This window comes from Panthera tigris, chromosome A2 (assembly GCF_018350195.1).
Source record: "Panthera tigris isolate Pti1 chromosome A2, P.tigris_Pti1_mat1.1, whole genome shotgun sequence".
NCBI lineage: Eukaryota > Metazoa > Chordata > Mammalia > Carnivora > Felidae > Panthera > Panthera tigris.
The window spans coordinates 108545452-108569917 of NC_056661.1; the positions used below are offsets into that span (position 1 = coordinate 108545452).

General features: G+C 39.2%; 1 protein-coding gene across 1 annotated transcript in view; it reads left to right on the forward strand.

Annotated features, from left to right (window-relative positions):
* Window positions 1-433: 433 nt before the first annotated feature.
* The window catches only part of TSPAN13 (tetraspanin 13), a 31973-nt gene continuing 7940 nt past the window's right edge, over window positions 434-24466 (forward strand). The window contains exons 1-3 of the mRNA XM_007089081.2: window positions 434-674; window positions 23163-23330; window positions 24038-24118. Of these exons, the coding sequence (XP_007089143.1) occupies window positions 612-674; window positions 23163-23330; window positions 24038-24118 (312 nt within the window). The 5' untranslated portion in view covers window positions 434-611. The remainder of the gene's footprint in view (window positions 675-23162; window positions 23331-24037; window positions 24119-24466) is intronic.

A 24466-nucleotide genomic window follows, 5' to 3' on the forward strand; every position in this document is an offset into this window, starting at 1 on the left:
TCTCTCTTTTAAATCATTCACATTCGTTTATTTATTTCTCCATTTATTCCTGCCTTCCTTCAAACAAGGCCAGGTGCTTAATTTTAAAATCTCATTCAAAATGGTGCCACGTCATCCACCAGGGCCAAGAACCGAGAGGTGCTGTCATATTTCTCCCTGCCAGCGTGGATCTCCGTCGAGCCCCGCCCTCTTCTCCTCACCTGCTCCCCAGGAAACGACAGGGAGGCCGCTGTCACACGGCCTGGCCTCGAGCTAGGTCCCCTACGGCCTCCACCCCCTCCCCCTCGGCCCCGGGCCGTCTAGCCTCTCCCGGCTGCCGGCAGGCGGAGCGCATTTATTTGCATATTTCTACCTTTGTTCCCTGCCGGCGGCCAATCAGCGCGCGGGGCGAGGCGGGGGTGCTGGGCGGGGCTCGGGCTCAGGCTCCAGCTGCTGCGGCCGCAGGTTCCAGAGCGGGTTCGAGCCGCGGTGGGCGCGCAGCGCACTGCAGCCGCAGCCCAGGCCTCCCACCCCGGCCTCGGCCAGGCCTCAAAGGCAAGGACAAAGAGGCTGTTCCGGAGGCTCCGCCCGAGCCTCGTTTACCTGCGATTTCGGCAACCACAGGCTCCAAGATGGTTTGCGGGGGCTTCGCGTGTTCCAAGAACTGCCTGTGCGCTCTCAACCTGCTGTACACAGTGAGTACCCTGAACCGGTTCCTCCCCGCCTGCGGGCTTTGCACCTGCTCGGTTGCTCCTTGGTTCCCCTGCCTGACCAGCGACTCTGACTTCATTCCGCACCCCTTCCCGTCTTCCCACGCTCTGCGCGCCCCTGACCTCACCATCACTCCCCGCCGGAGACCAGGAGCCGGCTCTTGTCGCAGTCTCTTCCTTTCCCTCATTGTGAAGCCGCCGTCTTTCTGGCTCACTGGCCGCGTCTCTGCCACATTGCTCTACCCCGCCCCCTCACCCACCGCCTTGTTTTTCTGTCTTTTGACCAGACCTTTCCACTTTCCCATCCCTATCCCTTCTGATACTCGCTCCTGGCTTCCAACCCCGTCTGGGGCGGGTTTGGAGGCGGGAGAGCAGCCTCAGGTTTGAGGACAGTTTTGCAAAAATAGCGTGATCTGAAACTGACAAGGCGGCATATGGATGGTGTGCATCTTGGTTAGCTCTCCGTGCTCTTGTGATTTAAATTGAGGTCACCGAGTAGGTTCACAGGATATCCGCAGCTTCCGAAGTTTGTTTCGTGCTTACATAAAGGGATGCCTTTTTTTTTTTTTTTTTTGTCAGTTTGTTCATACTGGATGCTTTTTCCATGTGGTCTCCCGATTTATTAATATCCTAACTCCATTTTAAGCAAAATCCTCCAGTAAATAAGCAAGCCTCCATCCAAGTCATTCCTTTCTCTGCTAATAAGCTTGGGCCTTTTAGTTTTAATGGTGCAGTCTACCTCTGTGATTTTTGAGGTGCAATTCTGGACGAATGGAGAATGGGAGAGCAGTTGCCGTTTATTGATTGCCTATCACAGCCCAGGTCTTCATTCATGATTTCATTCCTCATTCTGACAGCCATCTGAGGCAAGGGACATTGTGTAAATCTTAAACATAAGATAACAGACCAAAAAGGGTTTTAATAAGTTGGCAAGTCAGGAATAGAACCTAGGCTGTGAGATCCAGATCTTTCCACAGGCTTCTCTCCCAGGTGGAAGAAACTTCCTCTTCTGTCATCATCCCTCCATCATAGTCTATCTCCCTTCTATAAATACACCTGCTGGTTTGCAGCACCCACCCTGAAAACAAACCCAGTTCTCCTGTATTAGCAGCGAGCTAGGCCATCTGTGCAAGCTTAGGTTACATCCTAGGAATGGAGAGGCTGCCTTGTGGTCACCAACAGGAGAGAGAGGCTGGATTGGTTTACCATTAATGTTCCTTTGTACATGAACATGCTTGCAAAGCTTTGAAGGCAAGACAGTGGAATCAAGTATGCTTTTCTGGTTAGTTAGTAGGAATCTAACCAACATGGTCACAGATAGTAGACTTGGGAGAAAAATTGTAAAACACCTGGTGATTCAGCTCCTTGTAATTGGAGAACCATGTCAAGTTTCAGACCAAAATTCACCTTTGTCTTGCTTGAAGCATGCTTATCTTATTGACTGTATATTAAGTAAGTGCTGACCAATTCTCCAGGTATTTTCTTTTCTTGGCATGAATGGCCTGCTATTCAAATTCATCATTTTGTGCCCTGACTTTCGCCCTCTCCCCATGATTTGGTCACCTGTTCCCCAGACACTTAGTCTTATAATATCTGCTTACACACAGTAGAAAGTCTTCTTTGCATGCTTACTTGGCTGTGGGGCCTATATAAATTAATGTGCAATCTATGTATGTATATCTATATCTATATACACATATATATGTATAATATATATTATATATACATGTTAAAAGACAAGTTATTTTTAAGTCTAGTTGTTTTCAAGATATATCATTTTTGGTTGTATTTAGTGTGTATCAGGAAAGCAAGGAGAAAGGTGATCTAAAGGAACATTTTAAGATTTTTATATCTATTCCAACTTATTGGCCTTCAGAATGTATTCTATTGATTTTTAATAGTTATGTAGTAAACCTTAATTAGAAGTCACAAGGCTATATAATAGTTAGCACCCTATTAAATCCTAGACTTTTTAGATAAAACGGGCATTTCTTAAGATGAATTAGTGTCTACTCTTTATGCATTGTGAACAAGCTTAAGTAAGTTCAGCAGTTTAAATTGGAGGTGAATGAGACTTACAAGTTGGACCAGGTCTTAAATAGATGCTGACAATAGCCACTACTATTATTTAGATTCCATATCTTCCTTGGAACATTTTAAGATGAGAAATGTGAAGTAGTTAGGATTGAGGATTGAGGTTGAGGGTGGATTGAGGGTGAAGGATTGAGGGTGAAGACTGAGGAGACATTTCCTTCTAAGGTGGAACTAGGTGGACCTTTCATAGGTTCCAATCCCACCAGGGTAACTACCTCTAAAATAGGCGCAAAGTTGCAGGATGAGTCTGAGATCATTCCTGAAAGTGTTAGTAAGATCAGGATTGCATACGGGAGTGGCAGGTGTAAAGGCCATGGCCTGCTTTTGTGTTGAAGCATTTTCTTGAGGAACTTAAGACTCTACAAGCCCAACTGTCCACATGCTCAAGTGGCCTGCTGGTGAGCCTAAATTGAGAGCAGAATTCATGATCAGACCAGAATGCATGTCACTGAAATAGCTTGGAAGGAACTTCCCCTGAACCTGTCTTGGACTTCTGATCACTAGCCAACGGAACAACAGTTGATTTTTGTTGTTATTTATGGTTGGGTCATTTTAAATCAATAGGATCCCTAGCTTTGAATAAGTTTAAGTTAGTGTAGTGAATATAAACTGTTTATAGATATGGTAGGAAGAGGAGAAGCCGAGTTCTCTTCCCTGCATTTTCATGGTGTTATGAGAAAAAGAAAGGCTTGCTTCAGAACTTCGTATTAAAGTAACTGAACATTTCTTCATTCAGTAAATATTTATTTATTTATAACAGGCACTGTTCTCAGCCTGGGAAGACAGCAGTGAACCAGACTGGGCTTTAAAATTAATGTGCTTTGTGAAGCCTCGTTTTTTAAAATGTACTTTTTTTCCGTATGACCTCAGGAGCTTTGTTCAGTGAATAAATTTGCCTCGTGTATATCCCGCTGAGAACATTGAGAGGTAATAAACACATACAAAGGCAAATACCAATTCTGTGAAAACAGGATCTAATTGGGATTCGTGAAGTGGGAAAACTAAATGTGATGTAAGGGAGGGACTGACGTTAGCTGACGTAAAATTTAGGACTAGGAGACATCTTTGTGGATTAGAGAAGTGGGAAGGGAAGAAGCTGTAATAGAGTCAGGGAAACATAGAAAGAGTGTGAAACTTTTTCATAGTGCTTAGGATATAAATGCAAATGAGAGCTACTTTGGGAAAATGGTCTATTTTATTTTTCATGGTTTATTAGAAAATAATTTTGGTTGGAAATGTTCTGACAAATCATGAAAAACAACTTTTTTAAATTATAAGGGGCGCCTGGGTGGCTTGGTCAGTTGAGTGTCCAACTCGGCTCAAGTCATGATCTCGGGGTTCTTGAGTTTGAGGCCCACATCCGGCTGGGCTTGCTGCTGACAGTGCAGATCTCGCTTCTGTTCCTCTTTCCCCCTGTCTCTACCCCTCCCTGGTTTGTGCACTCAAAAATAAATTAAAAAAATATATAAAATTATACTTCTGATTTATGGGGAATTTTCAGAATATGAAATAAATGTTATACTAAAATATGTTAACATTTAGAAGATTTATAATTTATCTCCTTGTGCTTCCTAAACAGAGAAGAAGAGGCTTGAAGGAGTTGTGCTAATTTTCAATATATATATAATATATTATATATAAAATACACATGCACATGTATGAATAGTTTTAATTGAGAATGTAAAGAACATAAATAACTAATCTTAAAATGAGAAATGTCATTTCAGGAGTTTGTTTCTTTTTCCATATTCATTCTTTAAATTCTTTCCAAGTTTGTTTTATTGATTTATTTTTTGCAATTTTTTTTCCCTATACCTTTGGTTGCTTTGGGAAAAATCTCCATACAGCATCAAAAATTATACTGATTTACATCCATTCTAAGACCCTGAATTACAATGATTTACCTCTTTCTCTCTCGGAAATTGTATTGTCTTAAAATAGATAAAACATACCATATTTATAGATAAAAAATATATCTATACAGTCTATAGGGAGAAAAAGGGATTCAGGAAGAAAACGTAAGTCTAAATACCAACTCTACAACTTGCTTGGAATTTATCGTTGGGCAAACAGCTCACTTTATTTGAGCTTCAGTGTTTCCATTTATAAACTGGTGATGATATTTTTCACTCTTCCCAATGAGTTTTTAGGATAAAATGGAAAAATGTGGGCAAACGCTTTGGATGTACTACAGAAAGCCAAAAAAAAAAAAAAAAAAAAAAAAAAAGTTGTTCCAGCCTCAAGTGGAAAAAGTTTATTTTAAATTTCTGAATTACAAACCTGCGTGTGATGATGAAAATATTTTTAGGCTATTGGGGTTTCTAACACTTAAGGGTAGTTAGTGTTGACTCAAGCAGACTCTATGGAGGCATGAGTTCATGGCCTGAAAATAGTAATGTTAATCTTTCAGTTGTAAGGAAAAAATGATGGAAGCACAGTAGGTGTAAATATGGAATGATTAACCTGTGTATGGTTTTTTTTTTTTTTTTTTTTTTTTAGTCACTCTGGTCATCAGGGTGCTGGAAAACTATAATTTTGTTCAGTCTTAACTCTAAAATAAATGCCACCAGCACTGCAGCCAAAGAAAAACCTATGTATTGCTGTTACTTTCAAATGATGACACTTGTCATTTTTCAAAATTCGGAGCGTCAGTTTTCAAATTATTCCTGTTTCATATTTTAATGTGTGGTTAGGTGTATGTGATTTCTCCCTGTGTTCCTGTTCACACTGCTGAATGAATTTAAAATGGTTACATGGTTGCTGAATATTTTCTTGCGTTTTGAATTTAAAAATGATTCACTGTTGACAAAACCTGAGATTTTTCACATGATGCTGTTGTGCTGATATTTATAGTCTGCCTTTGTGCCAAATGCGTTTGTAAAATTTCCCAACTTTCGATTTAAAAATGGTAACCCAAATGTGCTATTTATGCCATTTCTCACTTGAAGTGAGGTTATTGACTTTCGTAAAGTTTAACAACATGAGTCAAGAGGCATTGCAAAAAAAGAAACAATTCATTTTGGGAAAAATTGCATTTCAGCCCAAATCCGAAAAGTGAGATTTGAGTATGTCAGTGGCTTGATTTACACACAGTTTTAAGTGGTTTAAAAATGGGCTATTATCACTTCGAACACATTTGGATTACTGGTGAAGGCAGGTTAGGTTTAGATACTCTTCCTTCACCTGAATTTATCCTCCCAATTATTTTATGGCTGTGAAATGAATGACCCAAACCCATTTGTGATAATAGAGGAAAACTCTTAGTGAAATCAACCCAAATTCTTTAACACGCCATTCAAGATCTTTCCCCACCCACCCCTCCTGTCTGCATCCCTTTACATATTTCAGCCACACAGAATTCCCCACACAAAATGCCCTTTGTTGCCTTTCCATCTTTGCTGATCCCCTGCCCTCAACCTATAGTACCTTGTCCTGTCTTTGTAAAGTTACTCGAATAAAGCCTCATTTCTTTTCAAAGGCGTTGTTTCCTTAAATTTTTCCTTGGGTATCTTAATACTCAAGTGCCACTCCAGACTAATTCAGTCAGATCCAGGAGAGAGGGAAGGCATGTGATTATTTTTTTAAACCTTTTTAAAACTTCCTACCTAATTCTAAATTACAATGAAGGCTGAGAGTCAGTAATGTAAGATTTTGTTTTACTCTGTCTTTGCCCTTGACCATACCTACTCTCCATATTGTAGATTGCTTTGTGTTTGCTATTTACCCCAGCTAACCATTAACCGTTTGTTGTTGTTGTTGTTGTTGTTGTTGTTGGCAGAGATCATCGCTTTCCCTTTGTTGGATCCTTCAGTGTGTAGCATTTTCTTTTTTTTTAAACACAGAGGCTATACTCTTCAAATACTTCTTGAATCGAATTGAGAGAAGTGGCTGCCCCCTTTTCACCAGGAGTAAGACATACCTAATGAAAACTTCATAAAAATGATAATTTGGTCAAAATTAAATCTAGAAGACAGCCAAATATTTTAAAACGTGGAAGTTAGCATTGGGTTACAAAATAATATTAAGTAGGCATTACATTTATATATCCAACGTAGAATCTAATGTGTTTCTTGAAATACTCTTTTTTCCTCTACTGTTGGCCAACCTTTCATATACTACTACTCAGGTTTTCCTGTAACGTTTCCCATGAACAAATACACTTCCTCTAAAATTGGACTGTAAATCATAGTTGGCTAGGGATTTCACATTACTAGTCTAATATACTGTTAGTCTAATATAAATACAAGATGAAACCAAATAATTTTCTTTCCTTTATTCATTCCAATAATAAATACCGACTGAGCATCAAGAGCAGTGAACAAAACAAACCGAAATGTGCTGCCTTTATTGGTCTTTTATTTATGGGACAAAGTTAGATGATAAATAAGTAAATACATTATATATCTTATGAGAAGGTAGGCAAGTGCTGTGGAGAAAAATGGAGTAAGAGGAATGAAGAGTGGTGAGGCAGTGGATAGGTAGGGGGGGATAAGTACATATTTAATATATGGCCAGGATTAGTCTGCTTGGGAAGACAGCACTGGAGTAAAGATTTGAAAGTGATGAAACACAAATAGGAAATAGGAAGTGATGAAAGTGATGAAAGACAAAGAGGAAAAGTGTTTCAGATGGATGGAACTTTGAAAAAGATCCACTAAGAGGAGCATTCCTGGTTTATGTAAGGGACAGAGACGAGTCCATTGTGACTGGGACAGAATGAGCCAGGGGTGGAGTGGTACAGGATGTGAGTCAGAGAAGGTCTGAGGTGAAGATTGTGAAGGGCCTTGAGAACCCTGGAAGGATGAGAGCTTTTATGCAGAATGAAATGGGCAGCCATTGGTAGCTTTGGGCCTGATTTTCATTTAAAAGATTGTCTGGCTACTGAATTGGGAATAGATGATAGAGGGCAACAATGGAAGCAGTGAGATCATATGTAAGGTTACTGCAGTAATTCAGGCGAGAGGTGTACCAGTATAATATCAATGGAACAACATTATTTTCTGATGGTTTGGAATGAGGTGTGAGAGAAAGAGAGGAGTCATGGATTACTCATGATTTATGGCTTAAGCCACTGTCAAGATGGATCTTCTATTAATAGGAATGGAAAGACTGTGGGTGGAGAAAGCTTTGGGAGGAAAATAAGGGGTTCAGTATTAGATATGATTGGCCAATCAGATACCCAAATGGAGATGTCAGGTAGCAGTTAGACTACCAACAGTGCAGTTCAGGGGAGAAAAGTAGCTGGAAGTTTAAATCCTGGGAGCCATCAACATAGAGAATGGTAGTTAGAGATTATATTGGATGACATCCACAAGTTAGTGAGGTTAGAGGGAGAATAGCACTTATCTGTGGATTGATCCAGGGGCACTCCTAGTAAGAGTTTCAGGAGCCAGGAAAGAAGCCAGAAAAGGTAAGAGGAAAACCTGGTAGAGGTTGGTGTCCTAGAAACCAAGTGCAAATCTTTTTTTTTTTTTTTTTTTAAAGTGATTTTTTTTTCCAACGTTTTTTATTTATTTTTGGGACAGAGAGAGACAGAGCATGAACGGGGGAGGAGCAGAGAGAGAAGGAGACACAGAATCGGAAACAGGCTCCAGGCTCCGAGCCATCAGCCCAGAGACTGACGCGGGGCTCGAACTCACAGACCGCGAGATCGTGACCTGGCTGAAGTCGGACGCTTAACCGACTGTGCCACCCAAGCGCCCCAGTGCAAATCTTTTTAAGGAGATAGAATTGAACATCTGTGTCAAATGCTGTTAAGTAAGATGAGGACTAAGACTTGATTCTAGAATTGATCAGTGGAATCATTGGAAAGAGCAATTGCCCTCCTCCTTTTCATATGATCAACTCTGTACCTCTCAGCAGTATGGGCAAGGTCCTAATCACTTTTCCTTTCCTGGGTGCCCAACACAGCCTTGACATATAGTTGACATTTAGTTAATTGAATGAAGGCGTCAGTGCAGGGCTCTTGCTTCCATAACTCTATTTCTTGTCTCCCAGAACTGCTCCAGAGAAGGAAGGGGTAGGATACAGTTGGAACTTGGTTGGCAGCCGTGAGCACCGCCTCAAACTGTGATCCTTGGAACATGATAAGTCAGGATCCCTTACTTTTGATATCTTCTATATCATTTCTTAGCAGATATTATATAATAAGTATATGTTATTTTGTGCCTGGTAAGTATAAAATCTGCTTGGCACCAGGGAGAACATAAGGAAGAAAAATATGTGACAAATGCACTTCAGGCTTCTTTGTGTCATTTGAAGAATGAAAATGACACAAAGAACTGAAGTCTTGGCTTCAACACTAAATGTCTGGATATTTAGCAATATCTAGATTATTTATAGAATCTTCAGATTTCTATCCAGATGTTTGGCATGGTAGAAACACATGCTTGATCATCCATAGCTGAGTTATTCTTCAGTTTTCCACATTAGGCAGAAGTTCAGAGGGAGAATTGAGCGTTCAAGTGTAATTGCTCATTGTGAATGTTGAAGCATATACAGGGAAGACAGTCTGGGGCCTTTGCTTTCTTTATATGTCTGGGTGGGGGGTACATTTTGGTGGTACAGTCCCTCTGAACCTTATTACTGTTTTGAATTTCTCATCCTCTGCTACCATCACAACCTCTCTCCTGTTTTAGTGCTGACAAACCATTTTTGAATAATTTAACTACAGAATCGAATCCAGTTCTTTTCAAATGTTCTATCTTCCTTTTTCATCCTTAAAGCAGTTCACTTACATAGAATTCAGATGCTAAAAAAATGCGGAAGTGACTAGAAATATTTTGGAAACAATTCACATTTTTCTTTGCATCTCATTTTGAAATGTGGATATTTGATGAAACAATGAAAATCTTTTTTATAGCTTATATAGAGAAAGGATAATCTGGAACATCATTAAGCTAAATTTCTTTCTCCCAAATACTGTATTGGTTAGGGACTAAGCATTTGCCTGTCCTTAAAACATAATGAGCGCTATCATGAGCTCTTTCTCATTCAGCAGTGTATTTTAAGTACCTCTTCTGTACCAGGCATTTAGCCAGGTGCTAGGAATATCAGAAAAAACATGTGCCTTGCTTGTGTGGCACTTAAAGTATAGAAGGCTCATTGGAAGAATTGGAAGTATGGCTGGAGGTGGGGAATAGTGGCCAATGAATTACCTCCAGTGGTAATTCAGGCTCTGCACATCCTTGGATTTGTTAGCCTGGGATTTGGACTTTATTCTAAGATTAGAGACAAATGATAGCTGGCCTGAGAATGGCCTGATATTGCTGGCTTTAAAAAAGGACCAAAGACCACTGTATTAGCAATAGGTAATAGAAACCCAGCTACTGCTGCTTAAAATAGTAAGCTTTATTATTTTCATGTAGTAAGATGTCCAGAATCAGGTAGTGTAGTCCAGAGCAGGGGCACAATTCAAGGATCTTATCAGGCATCACTCTTCATTGTTTTCCTGCCCTGCCATCCTTGGCATGTAACTTTCTTCCTTTTCACCAAGTTACATCAGCAACTCCAGGCATTATGACTTGTTCCATTCCAGAACAAGAATGATACTGTAAAATGCTTTTCCTTGGAAAGGTGTATCTTTTTTTGAGACAATTTTATTGAGGTATTATTTACATATCATGAGCTGCCTATATTTACAGTATAGAGTTGATAAGTTTTGAAATATACCTGTGAACCCATTGCTACATTCAAGACCTTGAACATATCTATTACCCCTCACAGTTTGCTTATCCTCCTTTGTAATCCCTCTCTCCTGCTGCACAACCCCTGCTCCCCATGTGCAAGCAACCACTCACCTGCTCAGCAGTAAAATTTAGGCTGGAGTTAAATTTGGTAATTCTCGAGAGCGTGTTTGCACAAAGAAGATGCTGTGGGCATTTTTCTGGATCATTGATTTACCTTCTTGTTTTGTCCTTAAAGAGTTTTTGGGAGGGAGGTGTTTTCAGCTAAAAAGGAAGGGCTCATTTTTTTTTAAAGCCTACATTTAAGGTGAATGATTTAGTCTAGGTAGGGAAGGTGGTCTCAATTGTGAAGGCAAAGTTTCTACAAGTATAGAGGTATGAAAAAACTTACGATAAACATTTGCAAGATGAAGCTTGTGTTAACCAGAATTCTTGATGTGTTATAGATGAGCTTTAAAGACTACGTTGATGAGAGAGCACAAATTCTTGAAATAATACATAGAATTGGGACATGCAGGAGTTGGATTGTCAAGTATGGCTTGACCAAGGGGATCAGAAAAGGTCAGAACTCTCTTGCTCCTTTTATCTACTTCTCAGCTCAGCTTGCTTACATTCTTTTTGAAGATCTTACCATGTGCCAAGATGGCCACTGGCAGAATCAATTTTAATTTTTTTTTTTTTAACGTTTATTTCTTTTGAGACAGAGAGAGACAGAGCATGAATGGGGGAGGGGCAGAGAGAGAGGGACACACAGAATCGGAAGCAGGCTCCAGGCTCTGAGCCATCAACCCAGAGCCTGACGCGGGGCTCGAACCCACGGACCGCGAGATCGTGACCTGAGCCGAAGTCGGCCGCTCAACCGACTGAGCCACCCAGGCGCCCCTCAATTTTAATTGTACTTGTAACTTACTGTGCCGGAGAAACTCATTATTTTATTTTATTTTTTTTCTTTCAATATCCCTATTGGTTTATGGACCCATCCCATGGACCAGTAACTGTGGACAGGAGGATGAACAACCATGGTTGATAGGCCTATGTTGTCTGTCTCTGCCACCGGTACTGGTCAGATGGAGCCAGTGAAATACTATGATTAAGAGGTTTACAAGGGGTGGGGCACCTGAGTGTCTCAGTCAGTTAAGTGGCCAACTTCGGCTCAGGTCATGATCTCACTGGTTCATGAGTTAAAGCTCCATGTTGGGCTCTTTGCTGCCAGCTTGGAGCCTGGAGCCTTTTCAGATTCTGTGTCTCCCTCTCTCTGCTCCTCCCCCACTCACACTCTGTCTCTCTCGAAAATAAACAAACATTAAAAAACATTAAAAAAAAAAAAAAAAACGGTTTACAAGGGATGAATGTGCTGGCTTATAAAGGCAACATGTGTCCATTACAGAGGTCATTCCTCTTCTGAGCAGTAATTTGGTTCTTCTATTCCTAATTCTAGAATATTCTAGCAGCTCCCTCATTCGAAAAGGTTAGTGTTTTGTTTTAGTACTTCAACACAAACCTAAGCTAGATTACAAAGAACATTATACACAATGTATTTTTTTCCTTGTTCTGTAATGGCATTGCATGTATCCAGAAGTGTACAAGTACATGTTTATTAGTTTTAAACAATTTTACCTGCTGCAGTGATGTTGAAGATAGACTTTTTACTCTTGCCCCTCTACTCTGGGCGATGCACTGTGTGCTTTTGTGTGAAAGTAGGCCTATGTGACAACATTTCTAGGTTGGGTAAAAGGAAAATAGAAAGCACAAAATGAACAAGCTACCGTTTGGTGGTTAACTAATAGAAAAATCCTGTGAGTAGAAGACTTCCCTTTTTTTTTTCTTTTATATACATGTTCTTTTATACATGGCTGTGCAGTCAGGTCTCATAAGGAGTAAGCTAAAGAGATACTGTACAAACCCGTAACGATCTGGCCACAAAGCAAGAAGTACATCTTATGCAGTATAATACTGTCTTCAGTATTATATTTCAGTGTTAATAATTACCTAAATATAATGCTAGGCACTATGATATGGAGAAAAAAATGCACCAAGCAGAAAGCTCTACTCTGTGTCGTTGGGCGTGTGACTTAGCCATTCTGATTTATCACCTCTGAGGAAGGGGATATGTCACTGGCCAGGTAGCTTTGTGCCTCACTGTTCTGTGAGTTTGTGCTCTCTTGTGAGCCCTGGTTGAGAATTGCTTTCCCTTCCGCTAGCACCCTCCTGTTGCTTCCTTCCTCACAATCCATCCCTGTGTGGACTACTGGTTCTCCCACCACCTCCTCCTTTTAGGACTTGGTTGGGGAAGTCATGCCAGTTGTAGATACTTTTATAATCTTGCTTTGGTGTGGCTTTTCCATTATAGCTCATCTAATCTCTCTTCTAGAAGCTCTTTTTATGTGATGTACTTTTCTTTGTTTTAAAGAGAAAACAGGAAGGGTTGGTGCTTCCTTCCTGCTCATAAAAACATTGCTATTGCGGAGTTAACGGATCCATAATCTGTTTTTATCAGTACTCTGTCTCCCATGCGAAGGAAACTATTTGTTATAGATCTAAATTTACTTTCTATTACAATTGGTCTCATAAGGAAACTTGTTATTATTGAACAAAGGATTCTTGCAGTTTCTTTGTCTACCAAGTTCTGGTGACAAACTTAGGCTTTTTAATTATACAGTTAGAATTAATTTTATTGGAATCAATAATTTTTAGATCACTAGTTTGGAAGACTTCATCCAGTCCTATTCTCTTCAAAATTACAAACCAACCATAACATATAATTACCACTACTCAGAAATAAATTGTTGCATTACTATCTTTAAAGGGCTTCTTTTCAGTAAGTCAAAGAAACGCTTATAAGCAAATCTAATTAAAGCCATATCATAAATCTTTGGGTGCTATTTCTACGTAAAAAAAATTGTGTATATTGAGGGCTTTGTGTTACAATGTGTTAGAAACACCAGCCACACAGAACAAAACGTTTATATTGTTTTCAATTATTTTATTTAAAAAAAAAAAACGGGCGCCTGGGTGGCTCAGTCCGTTGAGTGTCCGACTTTGGCTCAGGTCATGATCTCACGGTTCGTGAGTTGGAGCCCTGCGTCGGGCTCTGTGCTGTCAGCTCGGAGCCTGCTTCGGATTCTGTGTTTCCTTCTCTCTCTGCCCCTCCCCTGCTTGTGCTCTGTCTCTCAAAAATAAATAAATGTAAAAAAAAAAAAAAAAAAAATTAAAACAAACAAACATATTTTGGGGGTTATCAGAAAATTGACTAGCCCAATTAAGTTTATGTTTGGCCAAAGTATAGTCATAACTGCAAAGTTTGTTTTGGATTGGACAGCTAAATCTATGGTCTCTTCCATCTTACAGATGAGGATGCATGTGTGTGTCAACATGCCTGTGCTTGAGAGCTGGATACAGGAAGGGGAGATAGTGTGGTGTCATTTTCACACATGAGATCATCCAAGTGTGACAGATCTAGAGTGTTGCTTTCTGTTATAAACAAGGGAAGATTCAACAAATTATTGGCTACTGCTTTCAAGTATATACCACCGTTGTTTTAAAGCCTTCCTTTTTCCTAAACGGAAGCAAATTACAGGATAGAATGTGGACAGTACTTGAAGGTGCACAGATGAAAATTAATGTGAAATATTTGAGAAATGAATGAGAATATCTTGATTTATGTGGCTGTGTTTGAGGAATAGTGGGAACAAAGGCTTGATGAGGCAAGTTAGAACAATTTACAAAGGAAGGCACAGCAGGAGAATTGAGAATTGGTGCCCTGGTAAGAAAGGGGATGTTAGATTTTCAAGGCTCATTTAAATTAGGAAATATTTCATGTGCACAGAAAATATGGTCGACTCTTGTGAACCCAACAAGCTACAGATGCCAGTGTTTTGCCACATCTCCCTCTTTTTTAGAAGTACAGAGGTGCCTGGGTGGCTCAGTTGGTTAAGCGTCTGACTTTGCCTCAAGTCATGATCTCTCGGTTTGTGGGTTCGAGCCCTCCTTTGGGCTCTGTGCTGACAGCTCAGAGCCTGGAGGCTGCTTAGGATTGTGTGTCTCCTTTCTCTGCCCCTCCCCCACTCTCACTCTGTGTCTCTCTCAAAAAATAAACCTCAAAAAAATAAAAAATAAATAAAGAAGTTCGGTGTTACAATACAGGTAAAGGATCACTCCATTCCCTTTTCCATTTTTCCCCTCTTGAAAGTAGTCACTATTTTAAAATCAACATCTGTCATTTCCATCCATGTTTATGTACTTATGACAATTTTAACTATTAACCACAAAGAACACGCGGTGGCTTTTTATGTGTTTGAAAATTGATGAAGTGGTATGTCTTATCAGTATTTATGTAATGTGTTTCATTTCTTTTCTGTTTGAAACTTATTGATTTAATAGAAATAGATTAAAATCATTTGTATTCTACTGTGTGATCACATTAGAGTTTATGAATGTCATATTCATGGTCTCTGAGGTTGTTTTCAATTTTTTACTGTGACAAACAAGACTGCAGGAAAATCCTGATGTATGATGTCTAGTTGGGGACATGGGTATTTCTCTTGGGTATTAATCTAGAAGCAGAATTGCTGGTTTAGTAAGGGATACATTTCTTTAATTTTCCTAGGTGCTGCCAGATTGTTGTGTAAAGTGACTACAAAAATTTACACTTTGACTTAAATGAGTTCTAGACTCTCCACATCATTAGTGTCATCAGGCCTAATTTTTGCATGTGAGATGGTATCCTGTTGTTCTAATTTTTGTTTTCCTGATATATAATGTGATTTAACGTCTTCCGCGTGTTAATTGCCTTTTGGATTCTTCTTCGGTGGATTGCCTATCATTGCCTTTGGCTACTTTACAGTGTGCTTTTTGTCCTTTTAAATTGTTTTGCAGGTATTCTTTAATATTTATGTGCTGGAAATATCCTCTAGTCCTAGGCTTATTCCGCAGTTGTCTGGTGTTTTTTTTTTTTTTTTTATCATGTAGAAGTTTTAAATTTTCACATCAGGTGTAGTGTGATAGGTAAGAACACAGAATCCACAGCCATACAGCCTCTGGCTTCAGATCCCCTCTTATCCCCAGTTCTGTCCCCTCTTTGCTGTGTAACCTTGGGCAAGTTACTTCACATCTCTGTGCATGACTTTCCCCATATGGAAAATGGAGGCAACAGTATTACCTACCTCTTAGAGTACTAAGTGCTTTATGTAAAGCACTTAGAATACTTCCTTGCACATAGTAAACATTACATTAGTATAATATTTGATTTTGGGGGCGTTGTGTTTAAGAAGTTTTTCTTTAACCACAAAGTCAAAACAGTTTTCTCTATTTTTTCCTAAAACTTTAAGTTTTGCCTTTTATATTTAGGGTTTAAATCTATGGTATTAGGTAGGGACTACTGCTATTTTTTGTTTGTTTGTTTTAATGGGCAGGGAATTGTCATAGGGCTATTAATTAAAGACTACTCTTTCCCTACTTATTTGGAATTCTATCTCCTTCCAAGCCCAGACTATTGGCTTATTTAGTTTTGTGTCAACGACTTGATTTTAATTACCAAACTGTTACAGTAAGTTGTGATACTTGTTTGGATTTGTAACTTATTAGTTTTTTTAGTTTTATTTATATGTTTAATTTTACTAATTAAAAAAAATAATAAAACATGCCCAAAAGATGTAGAGTCAGGCTCAGGTTTTGCAGAGTGTGGTGAAAGCAACAAAAAAGAGTCTGGGACAGTTCCTTGTAAGCACTGACAAAGTCAGTTCCATTTGCCACTAAGAGCATTTCTTATGCATAGTGCTGGTGACAGTGCAGCCGGGCTAAGAAAGAGTACAACAGCTGTAGCCTTTCTACTTAAGCTTAAAAATGTTCCTAGCCCTTTGGTGACATTTATTCTTCCATGTAAATTAATGGATCATTGTATAAAGTTCTATCCAAAACAAACCTTATTGAGCTTTGACTAGAAATACATTGAATTTGTAGGCTAAATTGGAGGTGAATTGATACTTTATTATAGTCAGCGTTCCTACCCATGAACATGTTACATTTCATTTTAGTTTATTATGTTCTTCAATTAATTTTATAATTTTCTCCATGAAGGTCTTTAATACTTTTGGTAGATTTATTTCTGTGTACCTGATATTTGCAGGGCTATTACAGATCACCTCCGAAAAAATACATTAAAAATTTGGGGCAATGCATGAGCACACTGTTGATGTTTGTATATTGGTCCTATTTATAGCAACTTTTCTCATCTTACCAATTTTAATATTTGCAGTCTCTTGGATTTCCCATGTGGATACTCCTATTAATATGGATAACGAGAGCTGTGTTTCCTTCTCATCTGTGTTCAGTGCTCAGGCTTACTCAGTTGTCTAAGATCTCCATTACAATGCTGAATAGAAGGGGTGATAGCACCTTGGTTTTATTCCTGAATTTTGAAGGAAAGTTTCTCAGGTTTTATCATGGAGTATGATTTTTGCCTTGGGTTTTTGATGGCTATTCTTTATCAGTTAAGGAAATTTGGGAGAATTTACTCTTGTTCTCATTCTTAGAAAATTATTTTGCTGAATGCCTGTCACCTTTTTTTTTTTTCCTTTTTTAATAAAGCTTTATTTATCCTTCTTATAATATGCTTTTCTTCTTCCTACTTTCTTTGACTTTGCTCTGTTTGGCTCTTTTTCCAGTCTCTCTTTTTAAATATGGTTTTGTTTTGTTCATATTGTTTTTGTTTCTTCTTCTATCTTTTTAGTCAGTTTAAACATAATAATTTTAGGGGCACCTGGGTGGCTCAGTCAGTTAAGCCCCAACTTCGGCTCAGGTCATGATCTCACTGCTCGTGAGTTCAAGCCCCGCGTCGGGCTCTGTGCTGAGAGCTCAGCCTGGAGCCTGCTTCCAATTGTGTGTCTCCCTCTCTCTCTGTCCCTCTCCTGTTCACTCTCTGTGTCTTTCTCTCAAAAATAAATAAACGTTAAAATATTTAAAAAAAATAATAATAATTTTAGTCTCATTTGGTTAGTTCTAGTACCTCAACTTCTTGGGGACTCTAATTCTTCTTTTGCTGTGTCTGTTGTATCTCTCTAGTGGTAGATTTTTTTTTTTTTTCTTACGTGTTTTGTGATTTTTGACAACAAAGTTTTTACTTTTTTCCCTGCGAATGGTGTGAGGGCTAGGACTTGCAGATGTTCCCCCTGAATCATTTTGAATTTGCTTCTGTGAGTTTTCTTTCCCTAAATACCATCACTGCCTGTGGTGAGCTTTTATCTGGATTGCTTGGCGTGAAGCTTCCTGCACGTCTGGGTAGTGACATTGAGACTCCATACATTTAGACTACAGACTCTAAGCTTGGAGTTTCTCTTTTTTACAAAAAGCTTTTTAAAGGGACTCAAAATTGTTTGCTGTCTTCCTGGATGTGGTAGTACAGTTTCTATAACTGCTTGCCCTGAAAATATAGCTTTCTGGAAGACCTCATTATGTTAGCGTCTTTAGTTTCACTTCCCAGTCCTGCCTGGTTTGAAACCCAAGTCCCTCCTCTTTAGGGACTCTTCTGATCTAGGAACTCGTTTCTATCCTTCCCATCCAGGAACACCTGCCCACCCCCTACCAGTTGTATGCTTACAGTCTGAGTTTGCATTTTCCCTTCCTTTCTGGCCTGTAGGACTTTCCCATAGTTTTTTAGTGCTCAGCTACATATTTAAACAAAATATTATAATCTTTTTCAATAATTTTTATTGAATTTCAGTCTTTTTAAAGTATTTGTAGTAGGAAAGATTCTATGGTAGCTCGGTTGCCCATTATCCCAGAACCCTCTAAGGTAGGCTGAATATTATCCCTCTGCCCCCAAAGGTGTACATCCTAATCTTTGGATATGGGTTGCTATGTTACCTTACATAGCAAAGGGAACTTTGAAATGTGATTACATTAAACATGTTGAGATGGGGAGATTATTCTGGATTATCTGGGAAAGCCCTGTGTAATCACAAAGGCCCTTATAAGAGGGATGCAGGAGGGCTATCCTCCAAGAAAGAGACACGCTGAAAAAAATAGGTTGTAGTCTGAGAGGTTTGAATATGCTGCACTGCTGGCTTTGAAGGTGGTGGAGGGAGTTACAGGCAATGGAATGCATGTGTCTTCTAGAAGGTGGAAGGGGCAAAGAAGTGAATTCGCCCCAAGAGCTTCCAGAAGGAATGCAGCCCTACTGACACTGTAATTTAGCTTAGTAAGAGCCATATTGGACTTCTGAGCTCCAGTATTGCAGCAGAATAAATATGTGTTGTTTTAAGCGACTAGACTGGTAGTAATTTGTTAAAGTGACAATAGGGAACTGATATACTTTCTTCAATGTTCTTAAAGGAGGAGTGCTTTGTATTGTTATAGGGATAGACTGACAACTATGTTAGAGACACAGAGAGTAAACTTGGTGAGGAATACTCTTGACAGAGAGCTATATAGAAGGGAGTAGGCTGTTTCTTCCCCTATTAAAAAAAAAAAAATCAGAGCAGAGATACCCACTAGAATGTTCTAGATAATGTTTCCAATAATAGCATAATGCCTAGCCTGAGACCTGGAATATTTTATAGATGTGATAAAGTATCCTTCTCTTTTAGTTGTGGACATTACTTTTCAAAAGGCAAAAGATTCTTATTAATGAGCCTGTAAGTTGGTAGCTGAGAGAGCAGAAGACAGTTTTCTCATTTTGCTGAGATGTTGCTGCTGTACATAAAGGATTTGGTCTGCTAGGAGGGTGCTGACAAGGATACTTGAACACTTTTCTCCAGCTGCATGGTAGGATTTCATTAGTGGCAAAATATTAGGCAGGTTTCTGTAATTGTTAAGCGAGCTGTTCCTGCCTTGTCCAGTGCCAGGCGTGTGAATTGTTCCATATTAGTTTCCTAGGGCTTCTTTGATGAATTACCTACCACAGACATGGTGGCTTAAAAACATTAGACATTTATTCCCACAGTTCAGGAGACGGACGCCCAAAGTCAAGGCATCATCAGGGTTGCACTCTCTCTGAGAGCCCTGGGGGAGCATCTCTTCCTTGCCTCTTTCACCTTCAGGTGGCTGGCAGCATTCCTTGACTTGGAGCCACACCACTCTCTGCCTCTGTCATTACGTGGCCAACTCCTCTCTGTGTCTCCCTCTGCGTCTGTCTTATAAGGATATTTATGATGACATTTAGGGTCAACCTGATCATCCTGAATAAGCTCCTCCTTTTAAGATTTTTAATTTAGTCACATCTTTTGCCACATAAAATAATATTCATTCTCTTTTTCTACCATTCTACACTATGGTCATTTTTTGGGCTTACTACCTACTCCTTTACTATTTCTTTGCAGTGTTTGGCCTCCTCTATTTATCTGGATTTTTTGGATTATTGTTATGCCCTCTGACCCATCCTATAAAAATGTCTTATAAAGAGATTGTCCCATTGTAATTTTTTATTCTCTCCTACACTGACTTCTAGAGCAAGGGCCCGCAAACCACGGCTCATGGGCCACATCCATTCCACTGCCTGTTATTGTAGACTGTCAGCTAAGAATGGGTTTATATTTTCAAATGATTGAAAAAAATTAAGGGAAGAGTGATATTTTAGTGCATACAAAAATTACATGAATTTAAATTTCAGTACCTGTAAATGAAGTGTTATTAGAACACAGACCTGCTCATTCATTTGCTGATGCTTTTGTGTTACAGTAGCAGAGGTGAATAGTTGTGGCAGAGACTATGTGATCCACAAGGCCAGATGGTTGCTATCTGGCCCTTTACAGAGAAAATTGGCCCACCTTTGTTCTAGTAGGGCTTGTCCCTGGCCTTTAACGTATAGTGAGCACTAGTCATTTGTTACTGAGTATTTGACTTGTAAGAATGTCATCAACATAGTAAGGATTTGATATGATTCCCAAAAGGATTTTTTAAAACTAGGAGGTTAGTGGGGCGCCTGGGTGGCTCAGTCGGTTAAGCGTCCGACTTCGGCTTAGGTCGTGATCTCATGGTCCGTGAGTTCAAGCCCCGCGTCGGGCTCTGTGCTGACAGCTCAGAGCCTGGAGCCTGCTTCGGATTCTGTGTCTCCCTCTCTCTCTGACCCTTCCCCGTTCATGCTCTGTCTCTCTCTGTCTCAAAAATAAATACACATTAAAAAAAATTAAAAAAAAAAAAACAAACTAGGGGGTTAGAAGAAGTGTAATTATTCTATTATTCATGCTTCTGATCTTTTTGGCTCTAAGACTCAAAGAATTAGAGAGTGATAAACCCGCTTCCAAATTTAATTGAATTAGGAAATAGGCATCATACCTAGGAACTGAAGTTGGGAAGTGTGATGGTTATTTTATGTGTCACGTCCAGGCTATGGTGCCCAAATATTTGATTGAAGGCTAGTGTATCTATTGATTTGAAGGCACTTTTTAGATTTAACATTTACACTGAATTGACTTTAAGTAAAGCAGATTACCCCATTGTGGTGTGCCTCATCCAATCAGTTGGAAACCTTAAGAACAAAACCCAAGATTTCTTTCTTTTCTTTTTCTTCTTCTTCTTCTTTTTTTTTTTAATGTTTATTTATTTGAGAGAGACAGAGACGGCGTGAGTGGGGTATAGGGCAGAGAGACAGGGAGAGAGAGAGAGAATCCCAAACAAGCTTCATACTGCCAGCACGAGTCTGACGCGGGCTCGAACTTACAAACCCCGCGAGATTATAACTTGAGCCAAAACCAAGACTCAGACACTTAACTGACTGGGCCACCCAGGCACCCCAAGACTAAGGTTTCTTAAAGAAGACAGATTTCTGCCTCAAGACTGTATCATAGAAAGCCTGCCTGAATTATCAACCTGCTGTCCTTGTCCTACAAATTATGGACATGCTGTCCCCACAACTGCATGAGCCAATTCCTTAAAATACATCTCTATTTCTAAATATATATCCTATTGGTTCTCTTGCTTTGGCTAACCCTGACTGATACAGCAGGTTACTGTGATGTGTTGCAAATGTGGAGCATCTGAAGTGTTGGGTCCCACGATGCAGTGAGGATGCTGAGTATAGGCAAGGCAAAGGGCTGTCCCTTCATCAACTCCCCTCGTTCCATACCTTGTGGAAGGAAATGTGTTATATTTGGATACCTTAGAGTCAGAAATAAGCTCACTGGTGATGGAGTAGAAGATTTTTTCTCAGTCCAAGATAGCCTGAGGTCCTGAGAAGATGGTAAGAGAGGTGATAAAAACAAGACAGAAGCAAACGGCCTTGCTGATAGGAGAACTGGAGAAAACGAGAGAGGGACCAAGCAACTTCTGGATGGCAAAGTTTTTGAGAATTTCTTCCTTCTTCTTCAACCTCTGAAGACAAAAGCTTTTTGTGTATAATAACTGCAGTGGAGAACACCGAGTCCATGTATCTCCCTAACTTGGTTCTGTCACACTGCACACCATTTCTTTCCTTCTCAAGTTCTGCTTTATGATAAATGGATAAAAATACAAATAGGTGTCCTATTTGTCAATGTTTGGCAGCTTTGCTTGTGTCTCGACACGTGTAAGAATTTTTAGATACCAGGATATTTAAAATTTGTGTTAATAAACTGTATTTACATATGGAAAATAAAATATTTGAATAAAAATCCATTTGAGTGACTGTTGATTTATATTTCAAAACAAATTTTATTGGGTCTTGAAATGGTGCTAGGAGTATATTTTATGATTTTATGTATTTTGATTCCTCTCAATTGTATTACACTGTCACCTGCTCCAAGAAATGGTTGGCTCCCAATTGAATTGAAGATACTGTCTCCTTCCTGCCCCACAACAGCGACCCCACCCCTCCCACATACCTGTTTGAGCTTTATCTTCTATCAGTTCATCATAATCTTTCTAAGGCATGCTCTTTATTTGCTCTTTTAAAGAAGTAATTGTAACTTTGAGTTTTACAGGTAAGTTTCACTTACCTCTTCACTTGATTTTATTTTATGAGTAAATGATTAGAATGTAAAATAATTTCTTCTTGCTCACAATGCCATTTTACTCAAAATAGTGCAAGTCTCTTACACTGTTTTTGTCCTAAGAGTTTTAATGATCTTTCACTGTCTGAATTCAAATAGAATACATAATGACATCTAAAGAAGTTATTTTCAACAGTTCCTTGAGAAATTTTGGACTGTTCATAAGGCCTGGGTTCTGAGATAGGTTTCAGGGATATAGACAGGTAAGAAGATGGGGGCCCATTCTCAAGGTGCTCTGAGTCTCCCAGGAGAGACAGGCTTGGCGACAGAATGTGAGTGTGTTCAAGGGAACAGTAGAACCATATTTAAAGAACAGAGTTTATTAGGGATGGGGAAGGTTACAGTGCAACTGGGCTTTGAAGGAAACATAAGTGATTACCATGTGAAGAAATCAACATGTTGGACTGAGATGTATTGGCATTGATAAGTTCTTCATATGCCATTATTTCAAAAGCGTAGGGAGAAATCATATAGAGCTTATTAGTAAACCAGATGACCTCTGACTCTCCGTAATAATTTCATAGATTATTATTAGTTTTTTTAAAGCATGACTGATTTGTTAAAACAACATTATCTACTAAGATTTGGGTGTATTCTAGTATTGAGTATGAGCAGTCATTTGCAAGATACTGAAAAATGTTCTTGATATTATTCTATAAATTGATGTTTTTCTCCCCTGTTTCTCTTTCCTTTTTCCCCTACCCCATCCCTGGCCCTTTTGGTTGTTTTTGCAGTTGGTTAGTCTGTTGCTAATTGGAATCGCCGCATGGGGCATTGGTTTCGGGCTGATTTCCAGCCTCCGGGTGGTCGGCGTCGTCATTGCAGTGGGCATTTTCCTGTTCCTGATTGCCTTGGTGGGGCTGATTGGAGCTGTAAAACACCATCAGGTGTTGCTTTTTTTTGTATCCTTTTTTAAAAGCCAAATTTTTACCCCAATTGAATTTGTTCTTACCTTTATTGATTATTCTTTCGATAACTTACAACGGATTTGGAATTATCATTAGGAAATTAATTGCCAGATAGCAACTCCTAGCATGCCCTATGTGTATTTGTTGTGTAATCACAACAATTTTTTGTGTAATCAACATTAGGAATGTTTCTTAACAGTGAAATTACTGTATGTTCGTATGTTTCCATTTTCTCCTTTTCACATCGTGAAGAGTGTATTCTGAGAGTTCAGTATAGTCCTCTTTATGTGTTGCAAATTCAAAGTTCCGTTGAACTGATTCAGTGACCTATAGACCCTTTCTAGAAGGTTAATATTTGGTTGAGATTTTCAGTGATTGTTTTTTTAGATTTAATAGTAAGAAATCTTACGTATGTTTATCTATACTTATTTCTTGTTTTATACATGTAAAAATGTTTATTATAATATAAATGAAGTTCTGGTATATCAGCTGTTAGTTAAATATTAGTATTTTTTATTATGAACTTATACCTACAGTGTATTAATGAAAATAACAATCGTGTGTCTTCTTTTTGAACTTTCTCTAGGTGCCATTTGTTCTGTTTTCTGATTGAATCCCTTCTAGTACATTCTGATGTTGTCAGTACCTCTATTTTATATTATTTTAAGAGTATCAAGAAATGCCTTAACTTCAGTTCTCAGTACATGATTATTCTCTTACTCGTATTCGTTGTTCAGTTTTCTGTATCATGTGCTTGCTTAGCCCTGAACGAGGAGCAACAGGTAAGCAAAGGCATTTATCTCCAGCTTTGTTAGGCCACATAGGGTGTGCAAGAAAAAAGGGGGAGAAATGATTGGAATATAAAGTAACTTCTTGCTCAGAATGGCATTTCACTCCACATACCTAACATCTTTTGTTCCCGATTGCCTTCGTGGGGCTGATTGGCGCCCTGAGACACCATCAGGTGTTGCTATTTTTTGCATCCTCGAAGTAGAATTTTGCCTTCCCTGGGTAAAAAGTGCTACTACTAAAAGATGTTCACCCAGTCTTTCCCCACCATTATGCAGTGAAACATTTGTGATTCCATTCTCACAACTACGCTTTCCAAACTCTAGTTGGTAAAAGACTAA